A 25,821-nucleotide genomic window follows, 5' to 3' on the forward strand; every position below is an offset into this window, starting at 1 on the left:
ACGCTGATTTAAGTTTAAGTGTTAGTTTTTTTAAATAATTTTGGTCTTACTTAGTTATTTGATTGTATAAAAACGGGAATGACATCATGATTGACAGCTGTGATTGACAGCTTCTCTAAATGAAGTAGTCAATGAGGCAACAACGGACTTTTTTTGGATTTTCGGAAGGAGATTGGAGCTTCAACTTTAATTTCTACATGTCCATAACTGTTTATTTCACACAGTAAACTTTGTATTAATTGTCTATGAATATAGAATTCATAGATAATTGGAAAAGTTTTTGGGGCAGACCTGACCTGTTGAAAAGAGATGGTATTCATCCCTCCTGGGATGGTGCTACTCTTCTCTCTAGTAATATGGCACATAGTCTTAGAGCTCAAACATGACAATCTGGGGCTCAGGTCAGCAAGCAGACAGACTGGCTAAACCGACCGTCTGCTAGCGGTCTCACGTCACTGAGGTCAGATACATCCCATCACATAGAGACTCTTTCACCTAGATACCATCATATAGAGACTGTGTCTGTTCCACAAATTAGGAAATGCAAAACACTTCCAAACTCATCTAAGGATAAAAATGTAATTGATGTTCAACAAATAAAAAACAGATATAATACAAATTAACAAATGATAATGCTTGGGTTGCTGAATATTCGATCCCTTACTTCAAAAGCATTTTTTGTTAATGATATGATTGCAGACTATAAACTAGATGTGCTGTGTTTGATAGAAACCTGGCTAAAACCAAACAATTACATTACTTTAAATGAGTCCACCCACCAAGATTACTGTTATAAACATGAACCTCTGTTATAAACATGAACCTAGTCTGAAAGTGGTAGGTGTTGCTGTAATTTATAGTAATATCTTCAGAATTACTAAGTCTAGTTTCAAATATAATTCTTTTGATGTGTCTGTGCTTAATGTAACAATATCAAGTGTAAATGATATATCACGTTTAAGATTTGTGCTGGCTACTGTATACAGGCCACCAGGGCACCATACAGACTTTATCAAAGAATTTGCTGACTTTCTATCAGAATTAGTACTGGCTGCAGATAAAGCCCTAATTGTTGGCGATAACGAAAAATATCCATTGGGATTGGCATTTAAAGACATTCTTAAATCTATTCGAGTTAGACAACACGTGTCAGGACCTACTCATTGTCGTAATCATACTCTAGATCTAATATTATCACATGGAATCAATGTTGATGTCATTGAAATTCTGCAGCAGAGCGATGACATCTCAGATCATTATCTAGTCTCGTGTAAACTTCATTTAGACAAGGCTGCAAAGCCGACTCCATCTTACAAATATGTTAGCTCTATCACTTGTGCCACTAAAGATTGCCAGATAAACTCGATATTGCGTAAGAAACTTTTAACTCTCTCTTTTCCAGGACTTTAGACACAGTTTCTCCTTTGCGCTTAAAGAAGATTAAAGGGCATCTTGCAGGTTATAGGACCCAACGATTCAATGTATAGAAACATAATGTAACTAGATACTCTTTAAAATATACTTATAAATAAGCTACATTGGCTTCTTGAGTCGTTTTTGTGAGAAAATTTGACTTCCGTATCTGAAAATGGGAGTGACTGGCGTGACGTAACGGGCGGGAGACCGGTCTATTCAAACAACATGTTAAACAATGGATCGCAATGACATTTCGGATGCTGAGGAAATTGTTCACACTTACTCGTATGACGGACCACAGCCATACAATTACGAGCCTGCTACGCTACCAAGAGAGCAGGGACAGGCCAGGATTAATGTTAGACAGAACAACGATCAGAGGACACACACTGAGGTGTGTGTGAGCAGAACCAGTGGAGAACAGGGCAGGTGTCTTGGTGAAAGACCAGTGTTAGCTTATAGATATATACACGTTCGCTAACGATATACACTGTGCTCACAGTATTGTACAGATTATTACCATCGTATATCAGTTAATAGCAACTGTTCAGATCCGATTTGTGTGTACATGCAGCTCTTTGACAATGACGTTGCGTTGATGGAGGGGTTTGACAAACCGCACCCAGGCACGAAAGATAGATAGCATCGTCCTTTTTTTGTTAGGAAACCTGTGGACTCGATGTCCTGACAGGCAGGAGTTTTTGCAACTTCCACAAATACAATAATTTACCATGACGATCATAAATTAAAATATAAAAACTACCGAAAACACTGACTCACGATCGCGCTTGGTGAATACCAACCTACTGCACTGAGCTGACGCAGAGCACACACAAAACTCCCTCGCGTGACGTAAAATGGCGCGATGCTGAAAAAAAGCTGAAAAAAAGCTGAAAAAAAGAAACGCTCACTTTATCTACTAAATTGGTGCCCTTATGTCGTTTTAAAACATTTTAAATCCTTTCACATTTCATGGAAAGAGAGCATGATTATATACAGAGAGGCCTTTAAAGCTGCTAGATCTGCTTATTTTTCAACCCTATTAGAAGAAAATAAACAAAACCCTAGGTATTTATTTGAAACAGAGGCTAAACTAACCAAAAATAAAGCTTCTAGCCCAGATGTTTCCAAGCAGCTTGAGTAATGACTTATGACCTTCTTTACTTACAAGATTGATAATATCAACGAGAAAACCGCTTGTTAAAAAAACACAAATTGATCCTACAGAATTAGTTAATTACTGGCCGATCTCGAATCTACATACTTTTCTGGCAAAGATACTAGAAAAGGCAGTACCTTCACAACTATGTTCCTTTTTAGAAAGAAATGGTATCTGCGAGGATTTTCATTCAGGATTTAGACCGTATCATACTACTGAGACAGCTCTCATTAGTCACAACTGATTTGCTCTTATCATCCGATCGTGGTTGTACCTCTCTATCAGTGTACTCGATCTTAGTGCTGCATTTGACACTATCGACCACAACATTATTTTAAATAGACTCGACAATTATGTTGGTATTAGTGGAATTGCACTAGCATGGTTTAAATCATACTTATCTGACCGTTATCAGTTTGTAGCAGTAAATAAAGAGATGTCTTATCGATCAAAAGTTCAGTATGGTGTACCACAAGGCTCAGTATTAGGACTGTTGCTGTTCACTCTGTACGTGCTACCCTTAGTAGATATCATTAGGAAGCATGGCATTAGTTTTCACTGTTATGCTAATGATACTCAGCTCTATACTTCTTCGCGTCCTGACGAAACTTACCAATTCACAAAATTAACGGAATGCATAGCAGATATAAAAAAACTGAATGACTAGCAATTTCCTACTACTTAAGGCGAGACACTACAGGTGAATAGGGTAATTTTTTTTTAACTATCAGGTATCACCATGAAACTTTGCCAGTTGTTTACCTACATTAGGATGAGAAAAAAATGTATTACAAGTTTTCTGTAATTTAATGTTTAAATATGCAAATGAGGCATTGTCTAATTAAATATGCGCTATTTTGCATTTATTTTAAAAAAACGAAATTTGAGTATTGGACAAAGCCAGGTTCAAAATAATTTTTTCATTGTGTTCACATATTAGACGGGGAAAAAATTACAGAGGGATTTAACGATATCTACTTTTGTTATCCTGTAAATCAGAATATACTGCCAATAGCCTTAAAACAATGATTTTTGCCATGTTTTTGGGAATAAAATGTTATATAAATCAGGCTAGGAATAATATATTTACAAATCCCTCAGTAAATGTCTTCATAATATAACTAGGTATAAGACTGGGAAGTTTGGTGTATATAGGTGCTACTGAAGTGGAGATTTCGGACTTGGAGTATGAGAGAAAAGTCATTTTGAGAAAACTTTTTTTTTTCCGGTTAATTCCAGCACTGCACCAAATCAACGAACATCCGGTAAGGAACTTGTTTGTTTTTATTGCCAGCAGTCAGGCCATAAAGCTTCTGTGTGTCCCATACGCAAAGCTAAGGTCACCGGCGCTTGCTATGCACCCCGGCCTGAAAGAGGGCCTGTCGGGGATAAGGAACCGAGAGTTCAGCGCTATAAAACTGTGACTATCAATGGACAGCAGGTAACTGCACTGTTGGACACTGGGAGTTTTATGTCTCTGGTTAAGTATAGTTTGGTACCAGTAGGCAGTGTGGACTACAGTAGACAAACAGACATTTTGTGTGTTCATGGGGATAAGCACCCTTATCCCAAAGCGGATTTAACTGTTACCATTGATGAACAGCATTACCTGTTGACGGTTGGGGTGGTTGAACACTTGCCTGTAGATGCCATTCTGGGTTGGGATTTACCGGTACTTATGGACTTATTACAGGAAACTGAATTGCCAGAGGAAATTGACTTTGGGGAGGAAGGGGAGGTTGAGGTGAATGCGTCTTGCCCAGTGATTACTCGAGCCCTGGCGAAAACTGGTGTCCAACCACTTCCAGACTTGGATAGTAGTCTGTGTGAGGGTGGCACCAAAGGGGCAAGAAAATCCCGCCGACAACGTCGCTTTGAGAAGCAGTTAAGGCCACCGGAACATGGGAAAATAGGTTTGCTGTCGGATAAAATGTGGGAAGTGCCTGAAAATGTTTCTGAACTACAGAGGGAAGATGAAACTTTAAAGCTGTTATTTGCTAAGGTAGTAGAGGGTACAAATGGGAATTGTGTGGGAAATGAGAAGTTCATTATTGATAACGATGTTTTGTATGCAGTTGATGATGACCATAGACGTCTAGTAGTACCTGCTAGCTGTAGATCTCTGGTCCTGCACTTAGCGCACACACTTCCATGGGCCGGGCATCTTGGCCGCCATAAAACCTATCTTCGCATTAGTAAGCGTTTTTATTGGCCCTCTATGTACACAGATACCCAGAAATATTGCACCACATGCCCCACATGTCAGAAAACCAGTATTCCCCGTAAGTCGGACAGAGCCTTCCTGCAACCACTTCCGGTTATTGCCACTCCATTCCGCAGAATTGCCATGGACATTGTGGGTCCTCTGGTGAAAAGCAGCGGGGGTCATCAATATATTTTGGTTGTGTGTGACTATGCTACCCGTTTCCCTGAGGCGTTTCCCCTGCGCACCATTACTGCTCGCACTGTTCTGCGTGTTTTGGTACAACTGTTTTCTAGGATGGGGATACCGGATGAGATTCTGATGGACCAGGGAACTAATTTCACCTCCAAGTTGATGCAACTTTTCCACAAACAACTGGGCATCTCCGCAATCAAAGCTACACCATACCATCCACAGACAGACGGTCTGGTTGAATGGTTCAACCAGACACTGAAGAAGATGCTGCAGAAGTTTGTGGATGATACTGGCAAGGATTGGGACCGGTGGTTGCCGTTTCTGCTCTTTGCCTACCGTGAGGTTCCCCAGGCGTCTACAGGGTTCTCCCCATTTGAGCTGCTGTATGGCTGGGATGTGCAGGGGCCATTGGATCTGCTCCGCAAGGGCTGGGAGGCCCCATCCACCACTTCAAGTGACAGAGGGGTGGTGCAGTTCGTGTTAGAGATGAGGGATCGGCTGGCAAGATATCAGGGGGAGGCAGAGGTCAACCTACGGGCGGCCCAAAAAAGCCAGAAGATCTGGTATGACCAGCAGGCACGGCAACATGAGTTTCAGCCTGGCCAAAAAGTTCTGTTGCTTCTTCCTTCCTCCACCAGCAAACTCCTGGCAAAATGGCAGGGGCCATACATCATCCTCCGCAAGATGGGTCCGGTCACTTATGAGGTCCATCACCCCGATAAGAAGAAACCCAAACAGAACTATCATGTAAACTTACTGAAAGAGTGGAAGGAGTGTCCAATCCCAGCGCCAGAGCAATCTCTGATGGTGAGGAAGGTGGACATGGAAGTGGAAGAGGAGGTTGGACTGGAATCTGTCATTGCAACGGCTCCTCCCCATCTCGCTCATCTGGCATCAGAGCAAGCCGCACAGCTCTTTCACATCTTCCAGAAGACTCCGTCCCTCTTTGTAGCCAGTCCCGGGAGAACCACCCTCGTTGAGCATATTGTTCGTCTAAAGGATGGACGACCCATCCGCCAACGTCCCTATCGTGTACCACAACATCTAGTGGAAAAACTGCAGCAGGAGGTAGAAGAGATGTTGAAGCTTGGAGTGATCGAGCCTTCTAACTCAGAGTGGTGCAGCCCAGTGGTCATTGTCTATAAGAAGGATGGCTCTCTCCGCTTCTGCATTGATTTCAGGAAACTCAATGCCATCTCCGAGTTTGACGCCTACCCAATGCCAAGAATCGATGACTTACTGGAGAAAATTGGAGCTGCCAAATACATTACCACCCTGGATCTGTGTTAGGGTTACTGGCAGGTGCCATTGGAGGAGTCGTGCCGGCCATACACCGCGTTCCAAACACCGGCTGCACTTTTCCACTTCACTGTGATGCCATTTGGACTGCACGGAGCACCAGCCACCTTCCAGAGGTTGATGGACAGGGTCCTTCAGGGTTGTGACTACTGTAGCGCAGCTTACCTCGATGATGTGGTGATCTTTAGCAACACATGGGAGGAGCATATCCAACATCTGTCACTGGTACTGGAAAGGATCAAGAAGGCGGGGTTGACGCTCAACCCCTCCAAATGTGAGTGGGCAAGACAGGAGACACGGTACCTAGGTTACCAACTAGGGTAAGTGTTGGAGAAGTGCATCCGCAGGTGGATAAGGTGGAAGCTATCCAGAACTGTCCTCGACCCCGCACTAAGAAGGAAGTCCGGTCTTTCCTGGGTTTGGCCGGCTGGTATAGGCGATTTGTGCCCCAGTTTGCAACTATTGCTGTACCCCTCACAGCCCTTACCAGGAAGGACCAGAGGAACCCAGTAACCTGGACAGATGACTGTGAAACCGCCTTCAGCACATTGAAAACCTGTCTGTGCTCCTCCCCTGTCCTCAAGAGTCCAGATTTCAAGAAAAGATTTCTGGTACAAGTGGATGCATCCACAGTCGGCCTTGGAGCAGTGTTGGCCCAAGGAGACCCTGGTAATGAACATCCCATTCTGTACCTAAGCCGGAAACTGCAACCACGTGAGACTAGGTATTCTACGGTGGAAAAAGAGGGCTTGGCCATTAAGTGGGCACTGGAGAGCCTACGGTACTACTTGCTAGGACGGGAGTTTGATCTGGAAACTGACCACCGAGCTCTCACTTGGATTAACTCAATGAAGGACCACAATAGCCGCCTTACTCGATGGTATCTTTCACTCCAGCCATTCAGGTTCACCATCCGACACCGATCAGGTCAGGCCGATGTGGTAGCAGATTACCTTTCCCGGTTGCCGCACATCGCCAACCTCCCGGAGGAGGGGAATGATGTGACGGAGCGGCTCCGTCACTGAGTGCGGGACGCGCACACACACACACACACACACTCATACACATACTCATTCCCCAGTCCCTTATAGTCTCAATTAAGCCGGTCATAAACTTCGGGATTATGCACTTTTCTCCTACTATTAAGTAGCGCGATCAAGGGTGCACACTTGATAGTTCTACTCTTCTTTAAACATACATTTAAAAGAGCACTATAAACACTTACTGTGTGTCGAGATGCGTCGCGGGTTTGCTCTGTTTCACATCCAGTTTGGCAGACCCGAAGCGTAACATTTCCGGTTTTTAAATAGCGTGATTCTCGCGCACTTTCATGGTCACGTGAACTGCATAATTATGGGTTTTGGGTTGTAATAATAATTTGTGATGCAAGTAATTGTGTATGGGGAAGGAAAATTTTTCTGAAGATGTATACAATTATTGTGGAAAATGTTGAAGTGTATTAGATATAAGTCCTTTTCGGGAGTTAGTACAATGTGTTGATTGTACTATGTAAATGATGGTTGAGCCTAGTGGGAGGGGCTAATGGCTTTAAAAGTCGCAGCTTTGGGCCTGTGAAGTCAGTCTTGGTCTGGTTACAGAGAAGGTAACTAGTGGCTGTTATTGTTGTGTGGAAAGAAAAATAGAGTTATTGAGGATATTTTGTTTGTTTTGTGTACAACTTTATTATAGTAAGTTTTTTTTTTTTCAAATAGTTATTTTTATTTTTTATTCTTTCTCTTCACCATTTGTACATTGGAGGCCGGCATAATAAAATACCTCACTATTCTGCGACTACGCCGGTGTTTTTCCCTATTGTGAGGAGTTTGAAAGGGGACCCCGCGACAGTGCTTTAAAGATTTAGCATCAGCCAATGAGATTGCGCATTTAGAGTAAAATCCCCCCTTTTACTTTCACGATTGGTTGCTGATAAAAAGGAAATGACCATATTTGGATCAGTCAGTATTGTACAGGTGAGAGAGAGCTTTCTAAAGGTGTGTGTGATGACAGGGTGCAGATCGCGATCGCGGAGCAGAGGGATGATTTATAACGACAACTTTTGATGAATTTATGAGAAATCTACAGACGCAAACAGACAAAGTGTAGTAAAATAAAGACCTAAATGTGTATTTTGGACTTTTTTTCACCACAAGTCTGAAAGAAGACATGTTATTGAAGACAAATATCCCTAAATCTCAAAATTGACCAGTGAAAAAAACCCGATGTTTTTGCCTGCCGTGTCTCGCCTTAGTTCTGAAAAAACATTCCGGCCAGTTGATAATACCTAGATTATCAAAATGGACTGCTGGCGGAAGATCCTTTTCCTATTTAGCACCAAAACTTTGGAACAATCTTCCTAAAATTGTCCGGGAAGCAGACACACTCTGTCAGTTCAAATCTAGACTAAAAACACATTTCTTTGACCTAGCATACACATAACGCATTATAGACTTCTATAATTTAATGTTAGGCTGCATAGTTTAGATCATCCGGAACCGGGAACACTTCCCATAAATCCTGTGTTTTCTCGAGAAACCAGGCACTTTTTTATGTGGATGGGCGGCCGGAGTGTGTAAAGGGTTTTTCTGTTAGAACGGTGTCGTGTTAGCGGCCCCTAAGTTAATAACTAATGATCTTTGCAACATTGATCTTTGAATCAATCAAAACTAACTTTATTTGAACAATAACTTTCTCCTAGAACTGTGGTAAAGCCTAAACAATCTGTTACGGTAATTTCTATTATCACGGTAAAGCTGCTTTGAAACAATCCATACTTTTAAAAGCGCTTCATAAATGAAGGTGACTTGACTTAACCGTTTCTACGGGAGTGAGGGCGGGACCTTGATATCACGACTCATTTGACACACTCACTACTGCGCAGAATCAGATCCAAAATCTGCGCCGTATTAGGACTTTGGCGGCTTCACTTTTCACCAATGGAAGGGAGTGAAGGGGCATCGTCAATCTTTTTTTACATTCTATGGTTTCACCAGGATGAGGTCACATAGACCCATCTAATCCTGTTTGAACTACGGGAGCGGTGGCCACTGACACTCAATGTGCGGAAACATTTGTCCATGACAGACCCCTCTTGCAGAAGACATCCCTGTGTCTCGGCCAAAAGCCTCCCGGGGCGACTGAGGTCAGGCACAGAGGCGGACAACTATTGTGCTGAGAGGAAGTCCTTCCCCTTCCCTAGTCAAACACACAGTAGCTGCTTGTCTATTGTTAGTTTTTGACATCAGAAGAAGCACATATCAGCAGCTAGAGGTGTGCAACTGTTTATTAACCCTGTTAAAGCTTGACATACGAAAAAATACTCAATAATGGAAGAATTTATTTAACATTTAGACAAAAATTGCATATTTTCTTTCGCTTTTTTTTTTGTTGAGTATCATATGTAATACATCAGGCTTTTATTGCTCATGTAGCATGAATATATACATACATAAATATGGAGAATATGCTCCTCAAAATCGAGGAGGAAAAAAAAGGGATGTGTGAGAATATTCGACTAGCAAGGTGAGGGAGTATTTCAAAAGCCTACACAAAACTTTTCCATTTTCTTCTGTCATGTCAAACTAGTATAAAACAATTAAGCTTACTTATATGCTTATTTCACGCAGCCGTTATTTTGAAATCGAAAGCGAGGCTCCGCTGGGAAGAAAACCGGATGTGTCGCCTTTAGTCACAGGAGGTCGCGAATGCGATGGTGTATTGTTGTGTTTAATGTAGAAATGATTTTTTCTTAAACTGTACATACATGTCTTTAATACTTTAGACTATATACAGTGAACTTAAATTATAAATAAATATTTTTTTTATATATAATGCAGAAAGTAAAAAAAGAAGCAGGAACAAACTATATACACATCCTATATTGGATATTAACATACAATAGTGTAAATCGCGGCAGCAGCTTCAGGTTGGTAGTCCAAGGCATTGTTGTTTATCTTTACTTCCGGGGTTCTTCCCACCGAAGCCTCACTTTCGATTTCAAAATGGCGGCTGCGTGAAATCAGAGTATCGGCTTGTTATACTATCGGTTATGAGGACAATATAGTATTAAACTTTATGTCAGATTAAAGGAGAAATTTTATGAATGAAACTTACTTGATCAGTTGTAATATCAGCATTCTAACAAAGAGAATTCTGTTAAATGTAGTTGTCAGTATACGACAAGACTTTCTTGCGATTTTGCCGCCGCCAAGTGTGCAAATACTTTTCATACATGAGAAGGCCATTCAAACTCGGACACGCAAGTGGTTGCCAAAGTGGTTGAGGAAATCTGTTTATAATAGGCTATTGGGTTTGAACTTGTTGGTCCTATTGACTCTGTTGATTTGAATAAGAATATCTATAATGTCCAACGTTGCTTAAGTGAACGCTCAAGTTTAAAGGTGCAGTGTGTGATTTTTAGCGGCATCTAGTGGTGAGGTTACGAATTGCAACCAACAACAGTTACGGTGGCCGACAGGGAAATATGTCATCGTCTGAGACAGCAGAGAGTAGCCAGTTCAGCAATGTTTCTTTACATGAATAATTTAAGAAATTATGTTTACTTAATTATTTAGTAAAACTATGTTATTGCGAATATTAATGTTACTTGTTCATCATTATGTCAGTGTTTTATTCACTGAACTAAGCTTGCTTCCTTGCACGAAGAGCAACATAGTAACGAAATGCGTTTGTCCGTTTAGGGCTACTGTAGAAACGTGTCGGCACATTTCAATGTAAGGGACCCGTGGTGTATGTAGATAGAAACTGCTCATTCTAAGGTAATACAAATATAACGGTTCATTAAGTAAGATCTTTATACACCCCTAAAAACTTATTTTTCAAGGTAGTGACAAAACACACTCTGTAGCGCTGTTTGTTCGCTGTCGGCTACGGTAGAAACATGACCACACAATATTTCGACCTCCATAGAAGGGGGTGCCCGTGGTGTTGGAGATATAAATGTCTCACTCTAAGGTAATAAAAACATAATGGTTCATTATGCAAGGTCTTTATACACCACTGATTTCCATTACACAAGAGTAGATGTTAAAACTTCATGCTGATTTGTACTCGGCTTTCGGCAAGATAACCACCAACTAAGACATAGCTTTACAGTAACCTATGCTTCTCCATCCATTTACGCTTCTTTCCATATGGTGATGTAAATCTCCTTCTGTCTAGTGTTAACACGCATCAGCACACACAACGGCTGCAACCACAGTGCGGTCCCCCCATGACAACCGTCTGGATTGAGCTGAGTAGGGGACAGCTCTAGGGTCTTCAAGTGGGCACCTTCCGTCCTCAGTGTTTCGTCGACTAGCCCACGACACCTCAAGAGGGCTCGACAGTGACTCTGGCGTCCTAGAGTCACCCCCCTCCTTCCCCCACTCAACTCAGCCCAGCTTACTGACCTCTACATCCCTCCTGCTGCTGAGACCTAACCACAATCTCACAATCTCTCCGCAACCCAACCATATGCACCAACCCGTTTGACTAAGGCTGTCGAGCCCCACTGGTGCGTTAATATGCAGTTTCAGTGGCAACGGTTCCGTATGGCATACCACCTACCGCAAAACACAATAACTGCCCAACCACCCGTCATTCACGCAATATACACAGGAACGTAATGACTGTAAATACTATACAACCTATACAAATAAACCAACAGACTCTTCAAGTTTTCAAGAATTCTACGAAACCGTAGCATGGCGGCCAGTACACAGCCAGCTAGAATCTTTCCGTCTCAACCACAGCCAGTTGCTGCTCCTTCCTGCTGCTTCAGATAAGTTCTTTACTGTGCTACGCAACTCTGGACCACTGAATCCGACGTCTCTGAGGAACCGGGTTGTAGAGTGTGCCACAAAACCTAAACAACCCACTTCCACTGGATAAACCTGGACTCTCCATCCTCGCTGTTCTGCTTCAGTGGCCAGATGAGCATACCGCAGTTTCTTTCTCTCATATGCCTCATCTACCGCATCCTCCTATGGCACTGTTAACTCTATCAGTTGAACAATGCGTGCTGATCCAGACCACAAAACAATATCTGGTCGTAGGTTAGTGGTGGCAATCTCAGGTGGAAAAATAAGCCGTTGATCAAGATCAGCCAGCATCTTCCAGTCCCTAGCAGCTTCCAGTTGTCCTGGGCGAGAATTGGTGTTAGCACCTTTTCTTGGTGGTTTCTCGCCTGGGCGGAGGAATATTGTCTTCTGCGTGTAATGTTTTGCTAGAACAGTCGGCAACTTATTGGTCAAACTTCGCTTGCCTGAAAACATCGTTATGGATCTTATATTGCATTTCTGTCAATAGATCCTCAGAAATATTACACAATGCACCTTTAATATACAATGAACGTAATGCGCGGAATGTATCTATTTTCAGTCCTTCGGATGAGACGTTAAACCGAGATCTTGACTCTGTGGTCACAAATTTGCCCAGTGGCGTCTGTCCATCATGGCCTCCTAATCATCCCCATATACTGATTGGCTTCATGACTGTCTCCTCTCCACCAGTAAGCTGGTGTGTGGTGGTGTTCTGGCGCAGTATAGCTGCTGTCGCATCATCCAGGTGATGGTGCACATTGGTGGTGGTTGAGGAGATTCCCCCTTCCATGTAAAGCACTTTGAGTGCAGAGAAAAGCGATATATAAATGTAAATAATAATTATTATAATTTTTAGTGGCATTCAGACAGTATAAGATTTGACTGTTCATAGATTAAGTAGTCTATTTCAAATAGAACACATTGTCTAAGGGGGGTGGGTTACACTAGTCGACGAGTCGGTTGCAATATTCCCGTTAAAAACGTTAATGAAATTAGTTGTTGCGCATATCCCTACTTATAACATGACTCTAAACCAGTTATTGAGCATGAATGAGAAAAACAGCTGTGTATAACCACGAGAACAGCCAGTTTCCATTGCCTGTAAAAGAACAGAGTAGTAGTTTAGCTGGGAAATGGGCACAGTTATTCATAGCGCTCGTCTTCTCGGGCAGTCAGAAGTGTGTCCTCAACACAACTGAACCTTTATGCACAACTAAACCCCATCAGACACTTTTGAACATGTGTGTTAATAGCCAGGTATCAGAAACTTGCTCAAGTCCACGCAGAGTCCAGAGAAAGACGTGCTACAAAAACATTTAAAAGATATCCATTTCATAAGTCAATCAGAAAATAAAATAAAATATTCTAAGCAAAAAAGTTTTTCATAAAACATATTAATAAAATATTATTTAAATTGTACAGTATATTTGTAAACAGCAACTACACTAAAGTATTGAGAATGAGATATTTGGGAGAGGGGTGATGTGATTAATCACAAAAATGTCTGAAAATCATAATATCCTAAAACATATGCTTAATTTTCCAGTTGCAAATTATAATATTATGAATAATATTCAATATATACATTAAGTTAGAATTAATTTATTCTATTCTGTAAATTCCTTAGAATTAATTGGAATTATTTTCAATGGTTTACAACACACATCCGGGGGTTATTGTTTATTTGATTTCCATTGACATTTTCAGTGGCTTGTAAAACTGTGAAAAATGTGCAGCTAATATGTGCATGAGCTCAGAACTGTACGACTGTTTTTCCTCAGTATTAACTCCATCTGCTTTTAATGCAGATCTATTTATCAAGACATCCAATATGAACTGATTAATGCAAAGGATGTGCAGAACTACACAATTTCATCATAAACTAATCCGAGAATTACAAAGAAAGTCCTGCAGACGCTGAGCACCGTTCACTGGCATTAGATGGAGAGAAATCTTTTGCCTCCAAAACCTTAATTTCTATTCGGCTGATGAAAGAAATGCATATACATCTAGGATGGCCTGTCGGGTGAGTAAAGAATCAGGTAATTTTCATTTTTGGGTGAACAATTCCTTCATGAAGGACTCCAGAACACAAAAAAGAACAAAAAAGAAGAGAATTTTTAGAAAAGGTAATTTTATGCACCTAAACAACCAATTCACTGGATGTAGAAATAAGAGCTCAGATGATGAGGTGAAACTAGGACAACAACAACAACAACAACAACAACACACACACACACACACACACACACAATCCCGCCAGAGGCCACCGATTTACTGTGAACTTATTGTACAATAAGAAGCCAGCCTAAAAGCAGAGGTGAAAAAACAAATCTACAGGGGAAAAAAATCAGTGACGGTCAGAATTTGGAGACATGCACTCGTCTTTGATTTCAGTTTGCTCTCTCTGTGGGATTGTGGGTAAAAGTGTGAGCCAGAGACCCATCAAAAGCAAGTTGAGAACGGATATTGTACAGGATATTCACTGCATAAATTATAAAATAAATATAGATTAATCAAAAACAAAAGTTATTCAATCAAGAGCAGTGAGTGATTTTGTATTTTCCTCTTGTTCTTTGATTAACATTAATGGCATACAGCAGCAGATTTATTAGGCTGCTGTCACTTCAAGACCTGACGCACATCAAGCAGATCTGATACACATTTTCTCACAACTCTTTACGTTCTTTTAACTCATTTAAGACTGTGCTTGCGAGGATACTCGATAAAACTGGCATTTTTGCACATTTGTGTGTTTTTGTCCGTTCAAGCACTGTCTGAAGTGACTTTCTGTGCACACGAATGTGTGTGTGTGCGTGCGTGCGTGTGTCTGTCACACAGACAGCAGATTCATAGACACGCGCCAGTACTGCACTGTGTTTTACCCCAAAGTTGAATATTCTTCAACCCCCGGCGACCAGTAAAAAACGCTGGGCGCTCAGAGCTTCAGCGTGAAAAAAACGATCAGCGCCTCGTTACGCTCATTGTGTAAAAAACAATTGGAAAAATACGCCAGCTGCATGAAAAAAACGCTTTGGTGGACACACTGCCTTGTTATTTTTACAGAATGTCAATGTAATTCAATGTAAAATGTTTTTATATGAAAATATTTAAAGCTAAGGTTCTTCATATGTGACCTTTAAAGAGCACAGAAGAACACTTACTTTGAAAAATGGTGCGAAATATAGCTTATTATTTTCCAAAAATAGGTCAGAGACGAGTGTTCAGACAAGCACAACAGTAGCAGACAACAAATGTCTCAAAGCTCTAGTAATCTCAAGGATGAACAGCATGAAAACGATTGACAGCTGCAGGTGGTTGAGCACAGGTGTGTGTGTGTTTGTGTGTGTGTGTGTGTGTGTGTGTGTGTGTGTGTGTGTGTGTGTGTGTGTGTGTGTGTGTGTGTGTGTGTGTGTGTGTGTGTGTGTGTGTGTGTGTGTGTGTGTGTATTCATTACCTTCACAGCGAAGCTGCATTTGCCCCCGCGCACGGCCTCCTCGTCTGTCTGCCACTGGTGCGGCCGGCTTGACTCGGGCACGTAAACGTCTTTCTTTCGCCGGAAGCTCTGCCGTAGCTTATTCATCGCTCAGCCTCCTCCTGCAGACAGACACAGAGCCAGATGGTTTACACAGATGACTGAAACTAGCACCAAGACTAGTCCCACAGAGCCAGACTTCTATCAGCTTCACATCTGGTCCATTAATGACTAAAAATGTCTAAATGATTGAAAAAAAAGCATGCAAAAAAATAAATAAAACTACATTACTTGCTACAAATACAATGGTTGTCATAGTACCAAAACTTCAGCAGTCAATACCGGTGCCAGTGAAAGTATAGAGATGACATGGACACTCAGTCATTATTAGTAATATATATATATATATATATATATATATATATATATATATATATATATATATATATAGTGAAGATTGGCAATGTTACATTGAAATTTTAGCATCCACTTGGTACTGAATTGTTGTTCTGGATTTTTGTTGGATTTTTTTATGCCTATATATCTACTGAATATTAATCATGTGTACTGAAAACAAAAGGTGATGAGCTAGTGAATGGGTTTGCAGCTGAATAGGAGCAAGGAATTTTAAACTGCTATGCCTTCGCATCACACACACAATATTTCTCTCTCGCCAACACCAAATTAAACAAGATCCGAGCGGTGTCAACACTGAATGCACCAGCACGCACGCACGCACACACACACACACACACACACACACACACACACACACACACACACACACACACACACACACACACACACACACACACACACACACACACACACACACACACACACACACACACACACACACAGAGCTGAGTCAGATCAGAGCCAGACATCAGACACTCACACAGAAGACTCGACGCCTTTGAAACTTCTACAAAGAGCAACAGAGAGAAGCTTAATTTCCCTTTACAGTCCACAGAAGATCAGATTTCAACAGCATAACGTGACACTCATTTGAATGAGCGAGAAGAGACGCGTACACACTCACACATACACACACGTACAGGCAGTAAGTAACAGCTTGTCTTGCAAGGAAAACACAATAGCACATTAGCATAAGAAACCAGTGCCAAGCCCTGCTTGCCTGTGCTGTGTGAGCAATAGAAACAAACACCACACACACACAGGTTCCCAACTGAAAGTGTTATTCCTGATTGTGTGTGTGTGTGTTGTGTGTGTGTGTGTGTGTGTGTGTGTGTGTGTGTGTGTGTGTGTGTGTAGTTAGGTAGTAGATTTAACTTTCTTTTCCCCCAAAGGAACACATACATGCTCCTAAGTTAAGCAATATAGGAGCACATTAGAAAAAAAAAACTTTAGAGTGAAAATGTATCAAATAATGGATACAAAATTAAATTTATTAGAATAAATTTAAATGTATAGTAATTGAATGCGTTTAAACATTTGTGCTTCAAACTGTATTTAAATATTATGTAAATATGTATAGGCCTTCTTTAAACTGTGTGTGTGCAAATATATGCATGCAATAAAGATTGTTGTACTGATACTAGTAAAATAGTAAAAATCTATTGAGTAATTCTTTTTTTGTTCTTAGTTTTTCCTTCCTGTGATGGCAAAGCCCATACAAAAAAAGCAAGACAGAAAAACTGGTTGAATTAAATGGCAGATATGGTTTACTGTGTAACTAAAACACCAACAACTACCAGGAAAAAAATGCCTAAGGCAAAACTTTTAATTAAAAATAACCCTGAAATAACCCAGGACTCTTATTTGGTAATGTCTATAGCCTACTTTACTACTTCCAACTGCTCACTCGAAAAGATGAGTGAGATAAAATATGCACTCTTAAACACAATATAATGTAAACACAATGAAGTTGTGACATTGTCACGAGTCATCAACAGAAAATAATAATCAATCGTTTGGCATAAATAGGCTACGCAATATTCATTGATGTTGACCTTCTCTGAAACCGTGAGCCGGCAGTAAAAAAAATGTTACAGTGTATTTTTTGAGCTCGAGGATATTGAGTACGAGCAGACGGGCCTCGCCCTTTCTCTCCCTCCCTCCCCCGAGCACGCACGTGGCGCGGTTGAATTTGCGCATGATTATTTATGCCCCAGCCCGGGAGCCCACGAATCGGTTTCTTTCGGTCTGGATGACGTGATTTACACTGCAGCTTCCGACTCCGAGGATTTCGGGCCTGCTTTGACTGATGACGTTATCCCGCCTAGCGGCCAGGACACGCGGCCTACTCCGGCCTACACTGAGCTTATTGACATGCTGTCGCGCGCTACAGAGAAGCTCTCTATAGAGTGGCCTGATGAGCCCCGCGAGTCTCAATCGTCCAAACTCAACAAGAGATTCCTTAGTGGCCCTAATTCTAGGCCAGAGCGAAGAAAGCTGCCCTTTTTCACCGATCTGCATCACGAGATCTCCAGATCCTGGAAGCAGCCTTTCTCCGCACGCTTTACTAATGCGGCAGCCGCTGACTTCACCAACCTTGTGGGTTTTGTGGATCAGGGTTATTCCGTTATTCCAGAGGTCGAGGACACGCTGGCTAACCACCTCGCCCCGTCGTCTGCACCGTCCTGGAAGTCACATCCCCTCCTTCCTTCCAAGGCTTGTAGGACTACTTCCTCCCTTATTGGGAAGTCTTACATGGCGGCTGGTCAAGCAGGCATGGCCCTGCATACCATGGCCATCCTTCAAGCCTACCAAGCGGACGTCCTTAAGGACATGGACGAAGGAAAGGGACTGACGCCCGAAGCTGTCAAAGAGCTTCGCAAAGCCACAGATCTGGCCCTAAGAGCCACTAAACACACTGCTCGGGCTGTAGGTCGCTCTATGGCGGGCTCGGTTGCCGAGACCCGAGAACGCTCTGCTCATAGGGTTGAATTCCCTACTAGAAGGAATGACCCGGTTCATACTCCACCAACTACGGTCTGCAGAGCCCGAGGTCATCCGTTTCCCCCCCAGCGCCCTCACAAGCACCTTCAGCTGCAGCCGTCCAACAAATCGGCCGCTCCAGCCTCCTCGAGCCGTTCCTGACCCGCAGGTCAAAAGGAGGAGAGCCGCACCAGATCTACGAGGTTGGGATAGACCGTGCAAGCGTTTCTGCCCTCCTCCAACCGGCTCTCCTCCAACCCTGTCACCTTCGCCACCCAGTGTGTTTCGAAGTGCAGGTCCTGTTTCACTCTCTTCACCCAGTCCGGAGCAGGGGGAAGGAGACGCGTCTTGCTTTCTCCCCTCGCTCCCGGCGCACGTTACACCCGCCAATCGCTTCCTCGGAGGCACAGTTCGTTTTCCTCTGGAGCAGGCGGACCCAGTTACTTCTATCCAGGTGGTGGTACCCCCAGTACGTGTCAGGACGCCAAGCGCTCTCCTCCACGGTCAACCACGCCTCCCCATGGACAGCGCGACACCCTATCTCAGGTATGTCCCCTGCACTACAACACTCCTCTCCCTCTATCACATTTCGTTCAAGAATGGGAGCGTTTACCAGGGGTATCGCCTTGGATTCTTTGCACAGTTCGGCTCGGCTACACGCTTCAGTTTTGTCTCAACCCCCCCTGCTTCAACGGGGTCTTTCCTACTGTAGTCGACAGCGCCGCTCAGGCTTCTGTACTACAGCAGGAGATTTCATTCCTTCTGCTGAAGGGGGCGATAGAAGAGATTCCTTCGGGGGGAAGTCGAACAGGGCTTCTACAGCCGTTACTTCCTGGTCCCGAAGAAGGGAGGCGGCCTGCGGCCGATACTAGATCTTCGCCGGTTGAATTTCTCTCTTTACAAAGGGAAAAATTCAAAATGTTGACGCTGAAGGCCATCATATCTCATATCCGGCTGGGGGACTGGTTCGTGACAGTAGACCTCAAGGATGCCTATTTCCACATCCAGGTCGTACGGCGACACAGGAAGTTTCTCAGGTTCGCCTTTGTAGAGAAAGCGTACCAGTACAGGGTCCTCCCCTTTGGCCTTGCTCTAGAGCCAAGGACGTTCACAAAGTGTATGGATGCTGCTCTGGCCCCGTTGCGGCTCCAAGGCATCCATATACTCAACTACCTGGACGATTGGCTTCTTTTAGCCCACTCCAGAGAGTTGGTGACTCACCAAAGGGACATTGTCCTCCGTCATATTCAGTCTCTTGGTTTGAGGTTGAATACGGAGAAGAGCGTTCTTACTCCAGCTCAGGGCACGGTTTTCTTGGGGATACACATGGACTCCGTTCTTATGCAGGCCCGTTTGGCTCCTGCACAGATTTCCAGTCTGGAGATATGTCTGTCCCGCTTTGTGCTAGGCCAGCATGTTTCCGTGAGGACCTGCCGCAGACTTCTGGGCCTCATGGCCGCGGCCTCCCCTGTGCTACCTCTGGGGCTACTCCACATGAGACCTTTTCTGTGGTGGATGAAGCTCTCAGGGGCTCGGCCCACGGGGCCAGTCCTTCGCCTATTGAAGGTGTCGCGCAGTTGCCTTCACGCCCTATCAATCTGGCGGGACCCCCTCTTCCTTCAGAAAGGAGTCGGTATGGGTGCGGTATTCCATCGCCAAATGGTTTCGACGGATGCCTCTCTGACCGGCTGGGGAATGGTTTTCGAGGGCAGGCCAGCGTGTGGGGTTTGGACTGGCGAGACCCTCTTGTGGCACATAAACAGTTTGGAGCTGAGGGTTGTCTTCCTGGCTCTTTGCCACTTTCTCCCTTTCCTCGAAGGGCACCATGTCATTGTCAGAACGGACAATATGGCAGTAGTGTCCAATGTAAACAGACAGGGGGGTTCATGTTCGTGCACCCTAGACAGGCATGCGCGTCACCTTCTCCTGTGGTCCCAGGACAAGTTCCTCTCTCTGAGAGCAGTTCACGTCCCAGGGATTCTGAACCACGCAGCAGATTTCCTGTCGAGGCAGAAGCTCAGGTCTGGGGAATGGATGTTGAACCGCCAGACGGTGGCCCTGATCTGGGAGAGGTTCGGAAAAGCGGAAGTGGACCTCTTTGCATCTCAGGAGTCGTTCCAATGCCCGCTTTGGTTCTTCCTGAGCCCTCCAGCTCCGTTGGGGATAGATGCATTCGCCCACCCTTGGCCGATGCAGAAACTCTATGCCGTCCCGCTTATCAAGCTGATCCAGGCAGTTCTGTCCAGAGTGAGGGAGAGCGGAGTCTGCCTCCTTCTGGTAGCCCATTCTGGCCGTCCCAGCCATGGTTTTCAGAGCTGATCCCTCTGTTGGTATCCTCCCCCTGGGAGATCCCGGTCAGGGAGGACCTGCTTTCCCAGCTTCAGGGCAGGATATGGCATCCTCGCCCCGACATTTGGAAGTTGTACGTTTGGCCTATCAGAGGCCGTTAGCTTTAAGCTTTGATCTCCCAACCGACGTTCAGGAGACCATTGCGAGTGCTAGAGCCCCTTCTACGAGGAGGCTGTATTCCTCCAAGTGGAGGGTATTCGAGGCATGGTGCTTAGCACATGATAGGGACCCAGTTGGCTGCCCAGTAGGCTCAGTGCTGGAATTCCTGCAGGAAAAGTTTGCTTCCGGAGCGGCTGCTACCACTCTCAGAGTATATGTCGCAGCTATTGCCGCTCATAGAGAATCAGATGAGATTCCCTTGGGGAAACTGAGGTTAGTTTCGACCTTCATGCGTGGGGTTAGGCGCTTGAAACCGGCTCGCCCCCCTGGTGCTCCCTCGTGGGACCTGTCAGTCGTCCTGTAGGATTTGACAGAGGCTTCGTTCGAGCCCCTGAGCGGATTCTGACTCTTAAGGTTGCTCTTTTGTTGGCTTTATCTTCACTAAAGCGGATGGGGGATTTGCAGGCTCTCTCTATTAGTGAGTCATGCTTGGACTCCGCTCCTGGCCTGGTTAGGGTTACCTTGAGGCCAAGGTCGGGGTATGTACCCAATGTTCTTTCCACGGCGTTCCGCTCTCAGGTTGTTCACCTTAAGGCTTTCCACCCTCCTCCTTTTGCCTCTGAGGAAGAAAGGAAACTTAACTTGCTCTGCCCGGTCCGTTCTTTGAAGTTGTATGTAGATCGATCAGGCGGTTGGAGGAAATCTAACCAGCTCTAGGTGTGTTTTGGTGCTGGCCGCCGCGGGCTTGCGGCATCAAAGCAGAGGATTTCCCACTGGGTAACGGATGCTATTTCGCTGGCTTACAAGGTGCGTGGGTTGCCTTCACCTCTTAAAATCAGAGCACATTCCACCAGAAGTGTGGCTTCCTCTCAAGCTCTTTTTAGAGGGGCCCTCTTGGAAGACATTTGTGTGGCAGCAGGTTGGTCCTCTCCGCACACCTTTGTGAGGTTCTATAATTTAGATCTTGACATGACTCCAGGTTCCCAGGTTCTATCTGCTTGAACCGGTCATGGTTATTATTATTTGGTCTGGTACCAGTTATGGCAACGCTTAGCTTGGCGAGTTTGGTATTTCGTTCCTACTGCGCTTTCCGCAGCGTTGAGTGAACTTATGAAAGAGAACGTCTCTGGTTACTTGCGTAATCTATGTTCTCTGCATAGGGAACGAGATGCTGCGTTCGCTGCCAAGCTCCTCGCGCTGCCGACAGTTCTTTTCGCCAGAGAAATCTGAGAAGAGGATTATGCTTGGGTATCGAGTATCGATTACCGGGGCTAGTTTTGCGATTTTCCCGGTATCGTTCAAAAGTTTAAATTTCGATTCCTAGTTTCGATTCAGTGCTAATAGCGCGTCAAATTCGCGCCTACCGCGCGCCTACCGCGTCTAGTTATATGCTTGAACACTTTGAATCCATTTGCGCGTCAATAGCGAAATTGACGCACGTAAAAAAGGAGTATTCGCGTCTATATAAACAGACATTATAAACTGAAAAGCGGGCCTGTCCCCATTCGCGCCGCAGGAATTTTTTACGCGCGTAACGCGTCTTTGCATTGAAATCACTCGCGCCATACGCTCTATTCGCGTCTGGTGTGAACGCAGCATCAAACCAAGGCATGGATATGTTCCAAAAGTGCTCTCGACGCCGTTCGGAGCACAGGTTATTTTGCTGGTTGCTCTCTCCTCGCCAGATGACGAAGGTTTTACCAGTTGTTTCTTATTGTTTATTTGCTATTCTGCACTAGGTTAGCCCATCAGTGGGAGCACGGTAACATTTACATTTACATTTATTCATTTAGCTGACGCTTTTTATCCAAAGCGACTTACAATTGCTATATATGTCAGAGGTCGCACGCCTCTGGAGCAACTAGGGGTTAAGTGTCTTGCTCAGGGACACATTGGTGTCTCACAGTGGATTCGAACCCGGGTCTCTCACACCAAAGGCATGTGTGAAAATATATTCATAATTTATAATATTCATATTCAAGTTCATAGATTTGATATTTATATTGAAGTTGAAAACAACCCTGTGAGAAATTCATAGTAAAGTTCATAAAAAGTAAAAAGTTCATAGAATTAAAATTGATGGAGAAGGTTAGACTATTTCCTTCAGAAAGATTGTTGGTTAGCTAGCTCATTTAAAATATCCTAAACTTTTTTGACCCTGCCTCTTAAAAGAATCGGAATCGAGAATCGTTAGGAACCGGAATCGAAATCGGAATCGTTCAAATTCAAACGATACCCAACCCTAGAGAGGATGGCGCGCGCGCGTTCGTCATGCTACGACGTAAGAGCGAAGGGGCTGAGCCAGCTTTGCGCGAGCGTCATCAGTCAATGAATTACCGTGATTCTATAGGGCTTCAGGCAATCGGCACATCCAGAGGATATCCCACTGCGCTTTCCGCAGCGTCTCATTCCCTATTCAGAGAACATAGGTTACGCAAGTAACCAGAGACGTTTTCAATGTTGATAATAATCAGAAATATTTATTGAGCAGAAAATCATTATATTAGAATGATTTCTGAAGGATCATGTGACACCGAAGTATGGAGTAATGATGCTGAAAATTCAGATTTGATCACAGAAATAAAATAACAGTTTCAAATATATTCACATACTAGAAAACAGTTATTGTAAATTCTAATAATATAAATCACAATATTACTATTTTCACGGTATTTTTTATCAAATAAATGCAGCCTAGGTCAGCAGAAGAGACTTCTTTCAAAGACACACACAAAAAAAAATTTTTTACTGACCGTAAACTTTTGAACGCTAGTGTGTTTAGTAGGGCTGCAACTAACGATTATTTTGATAATCGATTAATCGGACGATTATTTTTTCGATTAATCGATTAATCGGATAGAAATTAAATTAGATTTTTTTTATTATAACTAAATAAAACCGTAAATCAGGGTATTTAAGTGTAAAAGTGTACTTTAAAAAGTGCAAAAGCCACACATTGAGTTTTACTAATATCAATATTTGCATTGTTTTTAATGATAATTCCTGATGGCAAGTTGACAAACATGATTATTGTTAAAAAAAATGATATCCAACATATTATGTTTTAACACAATTTTTGTTAAAACAAATTTACACAGACATGTTGTTCAGATGTGAATATCTGAACTAAAAACAAACTAAAAACATCTAAAATATATAATTTAATTTTTATTTAAAATTAATTATATATAAGGAATATAAGGATAAAGAATATAATATATATATTATATATATAATATATAAAATAATATAATATAAGGATAAATTGATTAAATAAATATAGAAAGACTTAAAACAATTGTGTGAATGTAGAGCCGCAGTAGATCGCGTTTGAAAAACAATTAAAACTTAGTAGACAAATGCTATAAAAAGAGAACGGAATGGAGCTAACGTTACCCAGCAAGCTAACAGGCTTGAGTAAAGGACAGGAGAAATTATGAATTAGTGCACAAGCATTCGCTGAAAACCATTGAGTACAGTGACTAAAAAACAATATTTTACTGCTGCTGTTATTAACTGCCTTTGTATTTAATGCTTCACTTTGTAAAGACCGTTTTAATTTAACTTATTTCTGCGGTAGCGCTATTTTAATCCATCACTTACGTTGCGAGCGAACTGATTGCACAACCTGATGCTCGAGACAAAATACAGACATCCCGGAAGTCCCGGGAGTCTCCCGCATATTGATTGCGGCTCCCTGATGCCCGCGAATTAGTTCAAACTCCCGAAATCTAGAGCGCGCAAGCAAGAGCGCGCATGCGAGACAGGAGAGACTGCTCCAAACCGTGTAGCGCGCGCGCTCGGCAGAGCGCCTGAGGCAGAGAGACCTTGCGTGTGTGTGCGTACCAGTAAACGCTCCCCGTGACGTAAGCAGACCAACTAATCGATAATGACATTCGTTGACAACGATTTTCATAATCGATTATAATCGATTTTATCGATTAGTTGTTGCAGCCCTAGTGTTTAGAGCAACTTTTTAGTGAAAAAAATAAGATGCTTTTTAGCAGAGGCTCCTGAAAGATGATGGTATCTTATTGGTCAGTGAGTTTTTGTTACTGGATAAAGAAAATCCTTTTGTCCTTGGGCAATTAATCTTTCCCAATGTGAAAATACAGAGTAGCAGAAGAAAACGGAAAAATGTTAATAAGCAGAAGAAGATTAGTGTGTGTGTGTGTGTGTGTGTGTGTGTGTGTGTGTGTGTGTGTGTGTGTGTGTGTGTGTGTGTGTGTGTGTGTGTGTGTGTGTGTGTGTGTGTGTGTGTGTGTGTAGTAGTGTGTCATTGTAGTGTGTCATCAAACAGCCAGGCCAGTGCCAATGAGTTCAACTACTTTCAGAGGACAGAAACTGTGAGAAAAACAGCAAAAAGCAGTGCAGAGGAAGAGAGGGAGAGAATCCTGCGTAACGCTCAACTTCAGCAGCTTTTCTGTGCTCGTCTGTATTTGGGTCAGATGGTTTGTGCAATGCAGGCCGCGGGCAAAGCTCTGTCACTGCAGAAGAAAGCAGACACGATGAAAAACAGCACTCTGCAGATCTCTGTCACTCCTCATCACCTAAAGTCACTTGTGCACTGACATCCCTCTCCCTTGTGATCTCAGTGCGTTCTGTTCCCGTCTTAAGCTCCATTCACAACCACAGTGATTTTATCTGTGGAGGTCGCAAGGTCACTGTACTGTTAGTCATGGTCAATTCCTGTTGCTATTGGTGGGCTGGGTAATGAAAGCTTGACCTCGAATGGGCTGTACTGCCAGGGCAAGTCAATCTAACTAGATAAAGAAGCAGTTTTCTTGTTGCGAAAAAAGGATTCTGCTGGGGAAAGCAGCAGAAGTAAATGCAAAATGAGTCAGAAATAGAGGTTTGGAATGAAATGGATGAGGGGAAAAACTTAGATCAATGAATAAATCAAACG

The 25,821-nt window shown here is 43.2% G+C and overlaps 1 protein-coding gene across 6 annotated transcripts in view; it reads right to left on the reverse strand.

Annotated features, from left to right (window-relative positions):
* Positions 1-25,821, reverse strand: part of numb (NUMB endocytic adaptor protein) — a 96,140-nt gene that overhangs the window by 33,993 nt on the left and 36,326 nt on the right. For all 6 annotated transcript variants that reach the window (XM_077238562.1, XM_077238561.1, XM_077238560.1 and 3 more), the window contains exon 2: positions 15,549-15,688. In XM_077238562.1, the coding sequence (XP_077094677.1) occupies positions 15,549-15,674 (126 nt within the window). In that variant the 5' untranslated portion in view covers positions 15,675-15,688. The remainder of the gene's footprint in view (positions 1-15,548; positions 15,689-25,821) is intronic.

This window comes from Siphateles boraxobius, unplaced genomic scaffold (assembly GCF_051911475.1).
Source record: "Siphateles boraxobius isolate OS27281-9 unplaced genomic scaffold, OSU_SipBor_1 22, whole genome shotgun sequence".
Taxonomy (NCBI): Eukaryota; Metazoa; Chordata; class Actinopteri; order Cypriniformes; family Leuciscidae; genus Siphateles; species Siphateles boraxobius.